Here is a 13202-nt window from a genome sequence, read left to right as displayed (position 1 = left end):
AGACATTGCTGGGTCACCCTTGCTCACTTTATACCCTACATTAAATCTTGATTCAAAGCACTTGGTTCTCACAAGAAACCTACTAGGCTACTTGGCTCTTCAATTAGGGTAAAAGAGAAGGTGATGACTCATGAGATCATCATCCCATAATTTGAGAAAAAATAACTGTTTTTTTTTTAATCAAACCCAAATCGGATGCCAATATATTGCATCACAAGCCAGAATAGGCCGATACATATCCTTCTGCCGTAGACAAGAAGCTAGTGGTAGTACCCACAATGGTGCATAGCTATAGACCCACTCATTAGACAATTAAGTACGTAGAATTGTAATGTATGTTGGAAATACTACATCTGTCTAGTACATGACTGTTCCTTGTTTGTTCATGTCTCATTTTTTTTCTTATATACTCTCAAGTACTCAACTGTCATAAACAAATTGCTTGAGTTGACACCATAATCTCTCAGTTGCTTGTTCCAGCTGCAAGTTTTATGTATTTTCCAAATGTGGTCCGCAAACTTCCTAGAATTTGATTTTGCTTTGTTCTGCTACATGTTCAAACTTCAGCTGTCAATTTCTGAAAACATATTCAACCGCTTGATGATTGCCATTATTTACAATGTTTTCATCACTTCATGTATTTCTTCCCAAACACTGTTCAAGAAAAGAAAGGTAGATTACTTTCTGATTGCTTCGATGATCTTTAAACTGCTGTCACAAACCAATAAACTTTACCCAGGACCTCTTTTGCCTTGGAAAGCGTCCCCATGGTGTCTAACTGGAGCAGTTATTGTGCCTTTGCTTTACTTTGCCTGCATCAAATATATGTGTAATTATATCTATATAGATAGATTTTGAAATCTCTAATACAAAACTTCCTATTTCTCACTAGTACTGTCTCTTTCTTTCATGCTAAAGCTCTTTTAAGCTTACCCATGGGAACATGGTTTTTATTTAGTTGCATAGAATTGTAGAATATGAAGTAAACGATGTGGTTTTGAGGTATTACATAGTTTGAAGCATGGTTGCTTGAGTGCTGGATCATTGAGTAGCTCCGGAGGCTCCTCCCCAAATATCATCTGGCAGCTCATATCATCAAAATCTGCAATATTGAGTGGTAATTCTTGACTATTCAGGCATCCTTTCACTAATCATAGATGATCAATATTTGTGATGACACACTGACACTATGTGGGGCAAAGATATTTGCCCTCACTGGGAAAAGAATGGTTTAGTTTTAGCTTGGTAAGCAATGATGAAAGTAGTTCTGTATTTTGATTTATGGCTAGGAATTAATTGAAATATGAATTTCATGTATGAAGTTTATATGGTACCAATCAAACTATATGTTTTTGGGGTCCCTTAACTTGAATTGGGTTGGTCAACTTGCCGCTTTGCACCCATTGTGGGTTTATTCATGGACCCTCCATTGAAATTTTGAGCATGGCCCTCCTCCACAAATAAAGTGCAGAGGTACTATTACCTCATTCCCTTTTTTGGTTGTGATATTTTAATCCAAGCTTTTATATACTATAATTTCCTTAGGACGATATTTCATATGTTTCCTGTATAGTTTGGTCATCAGTGCATCAATGTGTATAAGCATATACTTACTTGGAACCATGTTGACTGGCATTCCGAGTGTATCCTTTATAAAGCTTTGAGATGGCATCTTACACATGTTAATGCACATCCCTAAACAATTGGTTTCCTCCAAGAACCTGCAAATTTGTTGCAAAAAAACAGTACAACAGATTAGGACACTTGTTAAACTCAGATGATCGATGCTGACGTTGATCGAAACGTCGAAGATGATTTGTTTACTTAATGATAATTACGATGACAATTAATTTGGTGATGGTAATGGAGAAGAAAAGAGTCCAAGACTAGCAAAATGCCACAATCATTGGCTTAGATTGTTTTCAGGCATCAAGTATCTTAGGTCGGTAAGGTTATAATGGCTAGGGAAATATATATGGCTAGGGAAATTGAAGGGTGAAGCTAAAATTGATTACCTGCATTTTGGTATGTGGACTACATTTTTCTCTTTGCTTCCATTGAACTCTGATTCCCTCACCTTGAAGAATGATCACAGTAGTTAGATTTCCTCACTTAGAATGCTTATTACCCTACTAATCTATGATTCTATTCTAATAATAACATACACAACTATCTGTAAATAAGTTTTCATACATGTTGCTGTGACGAGGTTATTATGTATAACCGGTGTATACCAAAACCTCTCAAATATATTTCAAGTGATCAGACGAATAGTTTTCATATGTTTACCTCACATGGTCCAACCAGCCAGGCGAAGAAGATGGTGGTGAAGATGGCGAAGTATTCCCTTGCAAATTTAGATTCTGGTAGTAATGCCTTAATCTGTCCATAGTCATCATCACATTAGCAATAGTATTAATTATGCCATAATCTCTCTCAGCCACTAATGACATATGGAATGTTAGACAGATTCTTAGGACTGTTGCTGAAATGTCACTGGTTTTGGTAGCAGCAATAATTATATATTTGTCACAATGTCTCTCACCACTTAATTTTAATAGTTTTTTTTATATTTTCTACCATTAAATCTTGTTAAACAAAGTTGCCTTTCCACTGTTCCTATTCCATTCTAACCTATAATTTAAAAGCAGTGAGTGGATGATTGAATTCCGTTCTTTTTCTGATTTTTATGAGAAAAAAAAGAATATTAAGGTAGTATAATCATGGTAGTTCTGAAAACAGAAAAAGAACAGAAGTAGAATAACAATAATGGAAACTGATTTTGTTGTGAACTTACCAGGGATAGTATTGGCCTTGGAAATGCACTCTGAAGAGCTTGAACGACTATTTCTCTTTGTTTTTCTGGATTAAAGTTTCGCGACGCAGCGCTAGCTGCCTCTACCAAGCTTCCGAATCCAGTCTTGCTGTTTCTCAACCCTGCAAAAACAATGTCTCAAGTAATGTCATTTCCGATACTCTTAATGGCTTCTGTGGTACTTTTAGTGTTCTTGAATAGAAGATGAATAAATGAAAAACCTGATGCAGCTTGGACATTTTGAGACAGATGATCAATGGCCAGTTTATCGAACCAGTTATCATTATAGACACTTTTCTTTTCTGCTGCACCATCTGCTGGTCTTATACTGCTTTTATCTGCCCCTATGTTTATAATATCCGCCGGCGTTGAAAGCACTGCAACGATCTGAGAGCGCCTCAGCTTATGAGCATGCATATGCCTCTGGTGAGGCAGAGTTGTAACAAAGCTGCTGCTTTGTAAGAAATGTGATGCTTCCATTTTATGACAGTGACAAAAGAGAGAGAAGAAGAGAGTTGAGAATGGACTAGTTTTGCAAGTGATTTTGAAGAGAAAGAAATGAAGGGTAATGAGAACAGAGAATGCATGGTGGGGATTTTAAAGGAAGCTCGTGTCACAGATCCGGTAGTTTTGGAATCTTGCCAACAAAAAATCCTTCACAAACTAATGGTGGGTTCGAAGATGCCTTTTGGCTATGCATTTGTTTGTATCGGCCTGTTTGGAATTTTTGCTAGGAGCATAATTCCAACTCGAAGTATAACAAGGACACCTGTGCAACTAGTAAAAACTAAAATACACCAACATACCTGGCAAATTACATTGTTAACATCGACGAAGTAGTCTTTGTCCCTTGTGAAATGACTCGCAATAAAAATCCATTCCACTAAGGAGTAATGTTAAATTGTTGCTAGTGAGACCACGATACAAAAGATGCACGCTGTTCAATTGACTGTTCGAAACAAAGTAAATATAGAGAATTACTTTACTTGACCCATAAAAAAAAAATGTTAAATAGTTACGAAACTTGTCAATTTTATATTTTTCTAACATTTTACGAAAATAATTTTTAAGAAAAGACTTGATAAATAAACAGTTTAACTTGATTCAACAACTTTCTCACGGGTCTTAATACAACGTCTCAAGTTGAACAAAATCTGTTTAAATTTAATTAGTACATGGAAGCTGAAGTCCCAGCCTAATCATATGAAACATATGCAACATGCTTGAGAATGAAGTTAACAAACTATATCCAGCACAGATTGATATTTGGAGTCAACATGATTTCCCTGCACAAAGCACAAGAACTAAGCCATATAAAAAAGACCGCCTACCTTATGCAAAACAAGATGTTTAGATGTCATCTTGATTGTTTGCAAGTCTAAACTAGCATATCGGATGTGACCAAAAAAAAAAAAAAAACAAGAAAAACTAGCCAATCCGATGTATTTAAATATATTTGATCATTTACTATATATTATTTGTAGGTTAACTGTTCATTGGCTTAGTAACAATGCCGACTCGATCTGAGCCGTTACATGAACAGACGATTTTGCCCTTTGCCTCTTATCTGTTGCAAGGAACCACTAAGGATCCACTCATAATGTTAGATCAACCGACCTGAACACAACTTTCTAATGGAGCTACTAAAATACACCATGAAACTGAAACATTGGTCACACACACCCAGAAGATTCCTAATCCAACGAATTGCCAACACCGTAAGTAAGATAGTGTCACCATGACATTACCATTTACTTAGCTGTATCATGGAGACTGGAGAGTTATCTACCTAGATCTAATGGCACGTAGTTCGAAGACATGTTCGATTGGAGAGACAATAAATAAGTTGGTATTGGAAAATATCATTCTCATTAGTTGTATTCTTTAAGCATTTCAGCTTGCAGTGCTAATGGGTCCAAAACATAAACAAACAAGACTTGGCGCAACAGCAATATGTTCAATCTGATTTAGCATCTAATTGCTTCTTAATCAACTAGCAACTAGGCTCAGTTTCAATCACGCAAGAGTGAAATATTCGACCAGGCTACAATTATCTAAAACAAACACACATTTTAAATCCGGATAAAGATTAATAAAGCAATAATACTGTTACAACTATCCAACAAGACACAAAACCTGAACATAGATATTAGTTCCAAAAGGCAAACACCAGATTGCCCATATGTACTAAAATCCCTAGCTAAACTAAATAACCATTAACAGCATAATGCAACAGTCATAATATTAAACACATCCATCAGTTTAATAGCCATATGAATCCGCTTATTCCTTCGAGGTCTTGTTGATGAGGGACTTGTGGATGTGAGGAATGACTCCACCTCCAGCAATGGTCCCTTTAATCAGGGTGTCAAGCTCCTCATCTCCCCTAATAGCCAGCTGAAGATGCCTTGGGGTAATTCTCTTCACCTTGAGATCTTTGCTAGCATTTCCAGCCAACTCAAGAACTTCAGCAGTCAGGTACTCGAGGATTGAGGCCAAGTAGACAGCAGCAGTAGCCCCAACACGCCCATGGGCAGCAATCCTTTGTTTCAGCTGCCTATGAATCCTACCAACCGGAAACTACATTCCCATATACAATACAAACAACGGGCACAAGTTAAAATAAACCCAAAACAACTTTTGATCAATAACATTGTCATCAAATACTACAAATAAATCTGAAAAGTATCAGACCCAATTACACACAAGCATAACAGTGCATAATCTTTTGAGTCCAATCAACAGGGATATGAATCCTTAAATGCAATAACACCAACCCCACAAGGCCACAACTTATTCATACCAATTGTCTAGTGAGAAATAACATCAAACAGCTGAGAAGCATATAACTGGGAATTCCTAATTGTATCAATCTTAATGAACATGAGAGCATAACAAAACAGTGCTAGTTTTAAATCGGACCCACAGGGAACTAAATCTCATATTTTGGTATTATTGCAGTGTGGCAATGCACAAAAGCAAAGACTGCAGTGAGGGTTTTGAATCCAAACCACTACAAAACTAAATTCCCAAAGGCAACAACAAACCACCAGTTGTACATACTGAATACACCCAGTTTGGAATAACAACCACCTGAATAGCATCTTGAAGACTAAGATAATTAAAAATCCATTCAACCCAATAAAACATGATACTGCAATTTCAGTTTTGAGTACAACCCAACAGGAGCTAATTCCCAAATGCAATACCAACAAGGCCACAACTTAGAATACTCGGTACAACCAGTGATGAAACACATCAAACCCCTGAAAGGCATCTTGAAAACATTGGAACTCCTAACTGTATGGAACCCAATAACATAAGCATAAAACTGCACTCTGGGTATTGAATACAACCCACCAAGCACTATATCCGCAAATGCAATAACAACACCGAGTGCCACAAATTAAAGATAACCGATTCAACCAATGAAAAATAACATCCAGCAACATATTCAAAACATGGGAATTCCTACCTGTTTCAAAGCCAATTTACCCAAGAAAACCATAAGGACCACCTGACCAGCACCCAAATCCAACAAATAAATCAACCAAAACTCTACCCAACCAGTTGACATCACACATCTCTCAAACAAGACCACACATAAATTTCAATTCAAGCATCTGGATCTACAACATATACATTCACAAGTACAACTAAAACCAACAACTGGGTAACAGAGTAGCTCAGTGTGCGAGTGAAATACCTGAATTCCAGCACGAGACGAGCGCGAAACAGGCCTCTTCTTATCCTTGTCCTTGTCCTTGCTCGCTGCTGTGGTCTTCTGAGCCAAAAGCCCCTTTCCGCCTTTCCCCGCCATTAATCCTACAAAATTCTTTTCAAATTTCAGAAACTAAAAACCCTAAACAGCCCACAATTCACAAGATAACAAGCCCAAACAAACCAACTCTAACCAGAAAACAAAATCCCAATCCCAATTTTCACACAAACCCAACGTTCAAATCCAGATCTGTAAAAACTTCGCACAGATCTAACGTTAAAATTCAAAAACCCAAACCACAATTACACCCGGAAACCACATCCGTAACAAAACGCCACAAAGCCAAGATCTAGATCTGGGTCCTAGCCGTCCTCACCAAAAAAAACAGAAAACCCCAATTCCGAAGAAGAAGAAGAAGAAAAACCCTAAATCTGCGAACAAAGCCCAAAACCCTAGACTCGGGCCCGAAGAAATTAAAAGCAGAATCAATTAATTGAGAGAGAGAGAGAGAGAGAGAGAGAGAAGAGGAGACCTGAAGGGTTCTTGAGAAGTCGGAGAGAGAAGGGAGGGAGTCGTCGTAGAAGGAACTGTAGAGAGAGATAGAGAGAGGGAAATAGGAAAAAGGGGTTTTAATAGAGAGGGGCCAATTTAATGGGGTGAGAGAGCTGGGGGGTTTATTTGAATCCGGTCAGACCCAAAGGGCGGTTCATTTGGGTGGGAAAATCCAAAATTAAAATTTTTTTTGGGATTTCAAATTTTTGAGGCTTCACCAATCCAGCCCCTACTTTTACATAATGCCAAATCTTACCAGCTCCCCAAGAATCTACGATTGTTAATTCTTTGGTTCAAAAACTCTTTTAACAAAGGCTTTGGCATGTTCCTCTTTCTAGAGGAATTTGTTCGAGTCATGTGGCTCATGGTGATTCAGGATGGTTGAAATCTGGTGAATGCAATTCTGCTATTATATATAAGCCTATAACTCCCAACACCTAAACCACTAGTTCTCTCCATGTATATGCTCCCATCTTGTATTTATTTTCGGTTTTTTACCCACGCATAAAAGAGGACAATTCCGATTCGCCTCAGAATGCGTTGTGGATTACAACTAGCTCTGAAAGACTGAAACACTTCAAAGTGCAAAAGATCCGGGAGCAAGTTGAGTAACCATGAATTAATATGTGTCTAGTAATAAGCTAGCCGGCAAACCATATATATGCATTGATATATAGTGTTCCTAGCTTGATCCTCTTTGAGCCTGGTTTCGTTTGTTCTTCCTGGCGGGTTTAGACCTTTCATTAGGATTTAAACAATTTCAGTTAAACCAAAGAGATGCTTTGTTATCAATTTACTATTTAAATTACCATCAATATATATCTCACTAATCAATGTCTCTTCCTCTTCCCCGGGTATGCTTCAATTCTTCGATCCTTACTCATTCGATCTTCTCCTCAATTTAGTCTCATAGTTGGGCGATCGAGGAAGCTACCAGGTACCTTTTAATTTGCATAAATAAATCAAAATACCTCGCTATAGCCTGGTAGTACTAAACCAAATAAAACACCAAAAGAACCAATCAGAAAATCTTATATGCTACACACTATAGCAAATTATTGGTCTTTGGATTGGAAATCAGGAGAGTAGATCTCATGTATATACTTGTGCACGTATTAAATCAGGAATATTGTTGAAAGCAAACTATTGGTCTTTGGACTGGAAATCAGGGGAGTAGATCGACCTCGTTCATACACTTGTGCATGTATTAAATCAGGAATATTGCTCAATATTTCCAGTTGTAAGCCTTCAAAATACCTTGGGAATCAAGTCGTCTTTGTTATATATTGACCAAACATGCAGACACCATCTCGCAAGTCGATCACAAAGAAAAGTATTAACTAGTAGCTAGCTAGACGAGGACAATGAAGGGCATAATGCATTCTGATATGAGAGCCAGAATCACCATGTGGCGCCCTGCAAAAGTTCAGTTTATTGGCAACTTAACGTTGTATGCAAACTGACATAAACAGCAAAGGGGTGCTTAATCTACCTTAGTCCTTATGCGATGTAGATATTAATTTTGTTTCGAACCAAGCTATTCCATTGTGGTTCATGTCACCCCAGCTTCCTGATGATTTTTTTGACTCTTGTGAGGAGGTATCAAGACCTCATGTATGGTTTAACATGCGGCTGGTCAAGGGTGGTGCAAGTTCAAAATTTTCAGGTCGGGGATATATATGGTGCAACTATGGTCCTTCGCAGAGGTTAACAACAATCTACACTTAGCTATGTATCCCCTGGAGAGCTCTGATTCTAACAATAGTAGCTGAACCAAATACTAGCTGCATGAGTGCATGATATTCAATCGGTTAAGATTATTATGGTTTAATTTTCTAGCTTCAAGAAATTAGCACGGCTTGTGTTGGATGGTTTTTGACATGTTTTAAGTTAGTGAGTTTCTCAGAACTAGGTTTTGGTTACTTTGTTGTTCATTTTAATTTTGTTTCGCTATTAGTCAAGGATGAGTTATTAAACATTATGTTCTTATCTTCCATGTTGGCAATTTTCATTACATAGGGATATACATACAAATTTAGAAATCGATCGAATGGAGAAGTTAGTAGAGAGTAAAATTTTGATAGATATTGGGTAAACTTGTGTGTTTCTGTTCATGTTACACTCATATTTATATAGGATTACTGATTGTATACAAAAGGAACAGTCCTGATCCCCTGGTCAGTAGCTGACCAGGGATGATTTGGTCAATGACCGTCCGATTGAGATCGGATGGTTGACAGCTCTCATCTAAGATCTCATCACTTAGCTGTCAACCGTCCGATCTCAATCGGACGGTCATTGACCAAATCACCCCTGGTCAGTAGCTGACCAGGGGAACGGGATCGCAAAAGGAAAGCACTTAACACCTACACTAATCAGCCCTATGATTGCAACCTTATCCTGTCGATCAATCAATCTTATCATACAATTCAATCAATCAATCAACAATTAATCTAAATTGTACCAGCTCAGTAACACTCCCCCTCAAGTTGGGGAATAGATAACCACGTGGTGTGGTGTGCTGGTCGAGCGGCCTAGTCTGGAACCCCCAGGTCTAGCGTTCGATTCCCAGCTTCATTCCGTAGACAGCAGATTTGAGGGACCTTTGTTTGTTAACACGAGGGTTCGCGCGTCTGTGATGCAGTGATTAGTCTAGTAACGCTGTGATACACTACATAGGGGTGTGTGTGTGGTTACTATTGACGTCTTCCCCCTAAAAAAAAAAAAGTTGGGGAATAGATGTCTCTAACACCCAATTTGTCCAGTGAGCTGTGGAATACTTTACTAGAGACAGCTTTCGTCAGAATGTCAGCCAATTGATCTTCAGTTCTTACATGTGGCATGTCAATGATTTTTGACTCTAACTTCTCCTTGATGAAATGCCTATCCACTTCAACATGTTTGGTTCTATCATGTTGAACTGGATTGTGTACTATATCAATGGCTGATTTATTGTCAGAATATAAGTCCATGGCATATTTGGGTTTGAACCTCAAATCCTTCATTAAATTTCGGAGCCATAACATCTCACATACACCATGGGCCATCCCACGGTATTCAGCCTCAGCACTTGATCTGGCTACCACTTTCTGCTTCTTACTTCTCCATGTGACAAGATTACCCCCCACAAAAGTGAATTAACATAAAATGGACCTCCTATCCATGAGAGAACCAGCCCAATCTGCATCCGTATATCCAGCTATCTCCAAGTGATTATTTTTAAAAAAACATAACCCTTTACCTGGAACTCTTCAAATATCTCAGAACTCTATTTACTGCTTCTATGTGATCTTTACTCGGTGCATGCATGAATTGAGTTACAACGCTCACGGCATATGCAATGTCAGGACGAGTATGTGAGAGATAAATGAGTTTGCCTACCAACTTTTGATATCTCTCGTTGTTGGTAGGCACTTGGTCTGGATATTCTGCTAACTTGTGATTTTGCTCCATTGGTGTGTCTGCTGGTTTACATGCTAGTAAACCTGTCTCTTTCAGTAGATCAACCACATATTTTCTTTGGGATAAAAAGATGCCCTCATTTGATCTGGTCACTTCAATGCCCAAGAAGTACGTCAATCCTCCAAGATCCTTCATCTCAAACTCAGATAAGAGATGTGCTTCTAGTTTCTTCACCTCTTCTAGATCATTACTTGTCACAATCATATCATCAACATAAATGATGAGAATAGTGATCTTATCTTTCCTCCGTTTCAGGAACAGTGTATGGTCAGAGTTGCTTCGTTTGTAACCAAACTTAGGCCTGGGCACGGTCCCAGCCCGGTATGTAATTTGCAAGGCCCGGGACCGAGCCCGAATTGTTCGGGTCGGGCTCAAATTTCGTTTTCAAGTTTTATGAACCGGGAAGGCCCGGACCGAAAAAAAAGGGGCCGGTCCTCGGGTTTTTTCGGGCCCATTCATTTTTGGTATATTTTGACAGAACTGAATCACTGATAGACAAATCCCTACATTCTGCAAATTTGACTACCAAATGAAGGAGAAGAAGAAGATAAGAAATAAACCAAGCATGGGAGCTTAGCCAACTGAAAAAGTGAAAACCAATCCTTCATTCCAGACCCATCGCCCCAAAACATCAATCAAAGACCATCCCGTCCCAAAACACAAACAATTTTCATATCCAACCCAAAATCCTATCCTCCTTGACACCTCCTTCCTCTGTAAACTGCACCACTGCCCAAAATATCAAAAGCTAATTTCTTTGAGCTAATGACGAACAAGATGAGCTGTGTGAATTTGTGCTCATGGAGCCAAACCAGCTAAACGTTGAACTGATCTCTCACCGTCTCTCGACCTCCTCCACCCGCTCAAAGACCCAATCATTTTCCTTTGCATCCCCGAAACGACGCCGACCCAGTTCCTTCACGGCAATCCTCACCAAGCACGAGACTGTGAATGAGTAGAAAGAAGAAGAATCGGGGAAGCCCACTTTCAATTTCAATGGAATTTGAATTAGAATAATTGAATTGGTGATTTTAGGGTTCTGATGAAAATGGGAAATAGGAAGCCAAAGAGGATCAGAGGGAAGGGAAAGAGGAACTGACAAAGAAGAAAGAGAAAATAGAGTTCTTCAGAAGAGAATAAGACGCAAGAGCATGCCTAATAAAAAAATATTGAATTATTAAGTAAGAATTCGGGCCCACCGGGTTTTAAATATCTCAAAATTAAGAACCGGGACCGAACCGGTTTTGAAGCTGTTGAGACCGAACCGGCAACTTTTGTAAAAAAAATTTTGAAAACCCGGACCGAACCGGGCGGTTCGGACCGGTCCAGTCCGGTTTTTCGGGTTTTTTTGCCCACCCCTAACCAAACTGTTTCATAGATTGGCTGAATCTTCCAAACCATGCCCTAGGAGATTACTTGATACCATAAAGGGATTTCTTCAGTTTGCACACCATTCCTGCTTGTGAAGGCAAAGAGTAGCCTGGAGGTAGATCCATGTACACTTGTTCCTTTAAGTCCCCATGAAGAAAGGCATTCTTTACATCAAACTGTTTTAGAGGCCAGTCTAGATTCGCAGCTAGAGATAACGGTACTCGAATGGTGTTGATCTTGGCAACTGGTGCAAAATTTTTCTAGTAATCAATATCATATGTCTGTTTGTACCTTTTTGCAACCAACCTAGCTTTATATCTGTCTAATGTCCCATCAGAAGCATACTTTAGTGTATAGATCCATCTGCACCATACAGTTCTCTTTCTTGCTGGTTTTGGTACTAGTTCCCATTTATGATTCTTTTGCAAGGCTTCCATCTCATCCTCCATAGCTTTAGTCCACTTAGGGTCTGCTAATGCTTCCTGCACTTTAGTTGGAATGACAATAGCAGATAAATGAAACACAAAAGACACATATGACTTGGATAGCCTATGGGATGACATGTGGTTGTTTATTGGATATTTGGATTTGGCTTTAGGGTCTGCTTCATATTGAGCTTTTGGTTGCCCTCTATTTTTTCGAGCTGGCAATTGGTACACACTGGTGGTATTACTTGGTCCTATTTCAGGGGAATGTTCAACATTTGTATTATCATGTGATTGAAAGACATGGTTAGTAATTACCTCTGGATCATCCTGAAGGGGCATTGGAGTTGATGTAGTAGTAGAAGGGGTGAGGGTGTCGTCTGTGTCTATAGCTTCTGGTGTTAACAACTGGTTTTCGCCTTCAAAATCACCAAATTCTATTTTTGCGGCTGGTGAAGGTTCTGTTTCTGTAGCTTCTGATACTAGTGAGTGATTGTTACTCTCAGTCATCGCATAATCTGCTGAATCTCCACCTACAGTTGGTAACTTATCTTGTTTGTCCACTATCTCCAACGGACAAGATATATCTGAAGACTGCTCTTCTACATCACAATTCTCCCCCTGATCGAAGAGGAGTCTTCGGGGCAAAATAGAGATCATGTTCACAGAACGTAACATCCATAGTAACATATGTCCGTTTAGTGATGGGATTAAAGCATCGATATCCCTTCTGAGTAGAAGCATAACCTATGAAGACACACTTTCCGCACATGCATGCATCCAATTTGGTCCTTTAAACGCGAGAACATGAACATAGGCCACACAACCAAAGAGTTTTGGAGGAAGAGCATGAGTG

At 38.9% G+C, this 13202-nt stretch overlaps 2 protein-coding genes across 3 annotated transcripts; both read right to left on the bottom strand.

Annotated features, from left to right (window-relative positions):
• Positions 1-304: 304 nt before the first annotated feature.
• Positions 305-3390, bottom strand: LOC133738217 (beta-carotene isomerase D27, chloroplastic). 2 transcript variants are annotated; one of them, XM_062165681.1, is made up of 8 exons: positions 3037-3390; positions 2798-2937; positions 2290-2382; positions 2016-2077; positions 1615-1721; positions 1010-1102; positions 736-812; positions 305-654 (listed from the first exon to the last, which is right to left on the bottom strand). In XM_062165681.1, the coding sequence occupies exons 1-7, from the start codon at positions 3293-3295 to the stop codon at positions 775-777; spliced, it is 792 nt and encodes a 263-aa protein (XP_062021665.1). In that variant the 5' UTR covers positions 3296-3390; the 3' UTR covers positions 305-654; positions 736-774. The 2 variants fall into 2 exon arrangements, with proteins under 2 accessions (XP_062021665.1, XP_062021664.1); XM_062165680.1 differs by having other exon boundaries at positions 743-812; positions 3037-3389.
• A 1495-nt stretch (positions 3391-4885) lies between these two features.
• LOC133738218 (histone H2A variant 1) lies at positions 4886-7226 on the bottom strand. The gene is made up of 3 exons (XM_062165682.1): positions 7069-7226; positions 6522-6640; positions 4886-5395 (listed from the first exon to the last, which is right to left on the bottom strand). The coding sequence occupies exons 2-3, from the start codon at positions 6633-6635 to the stop codon at positions 5099-5101; spliced, it is 411 nt and encodes a 136-aa protein (XP_062021666.1). The 5' UTR covers positions 6636-6640; positions 7069-7226; the 3' UTR covers positions 4886-5098.
• Positions 7227-13202: the final 5976 nt, after the last annotated feature.

Source organism: Rosa rugosa, chromosome 3, assembly GCF_958449725.1.
Source record: "Rosa rugosa chromosome 3, drRosRugo1.1, whole genome shotgun sequence".
In the NCBI taxonomy this organism is placed as follows: domain Eukaryota; kingdom Viridiplantae; phylum Streptophyta; class Magnoliopsida; order Rosales; family Rosaceae; genus Rosa; species Rosa rugosa.
The sequence above is the reverse complement of the archived record's forward strand: the minus strand, read 5'-3'. Positions and strand labels throughout refer to the sequence as shown.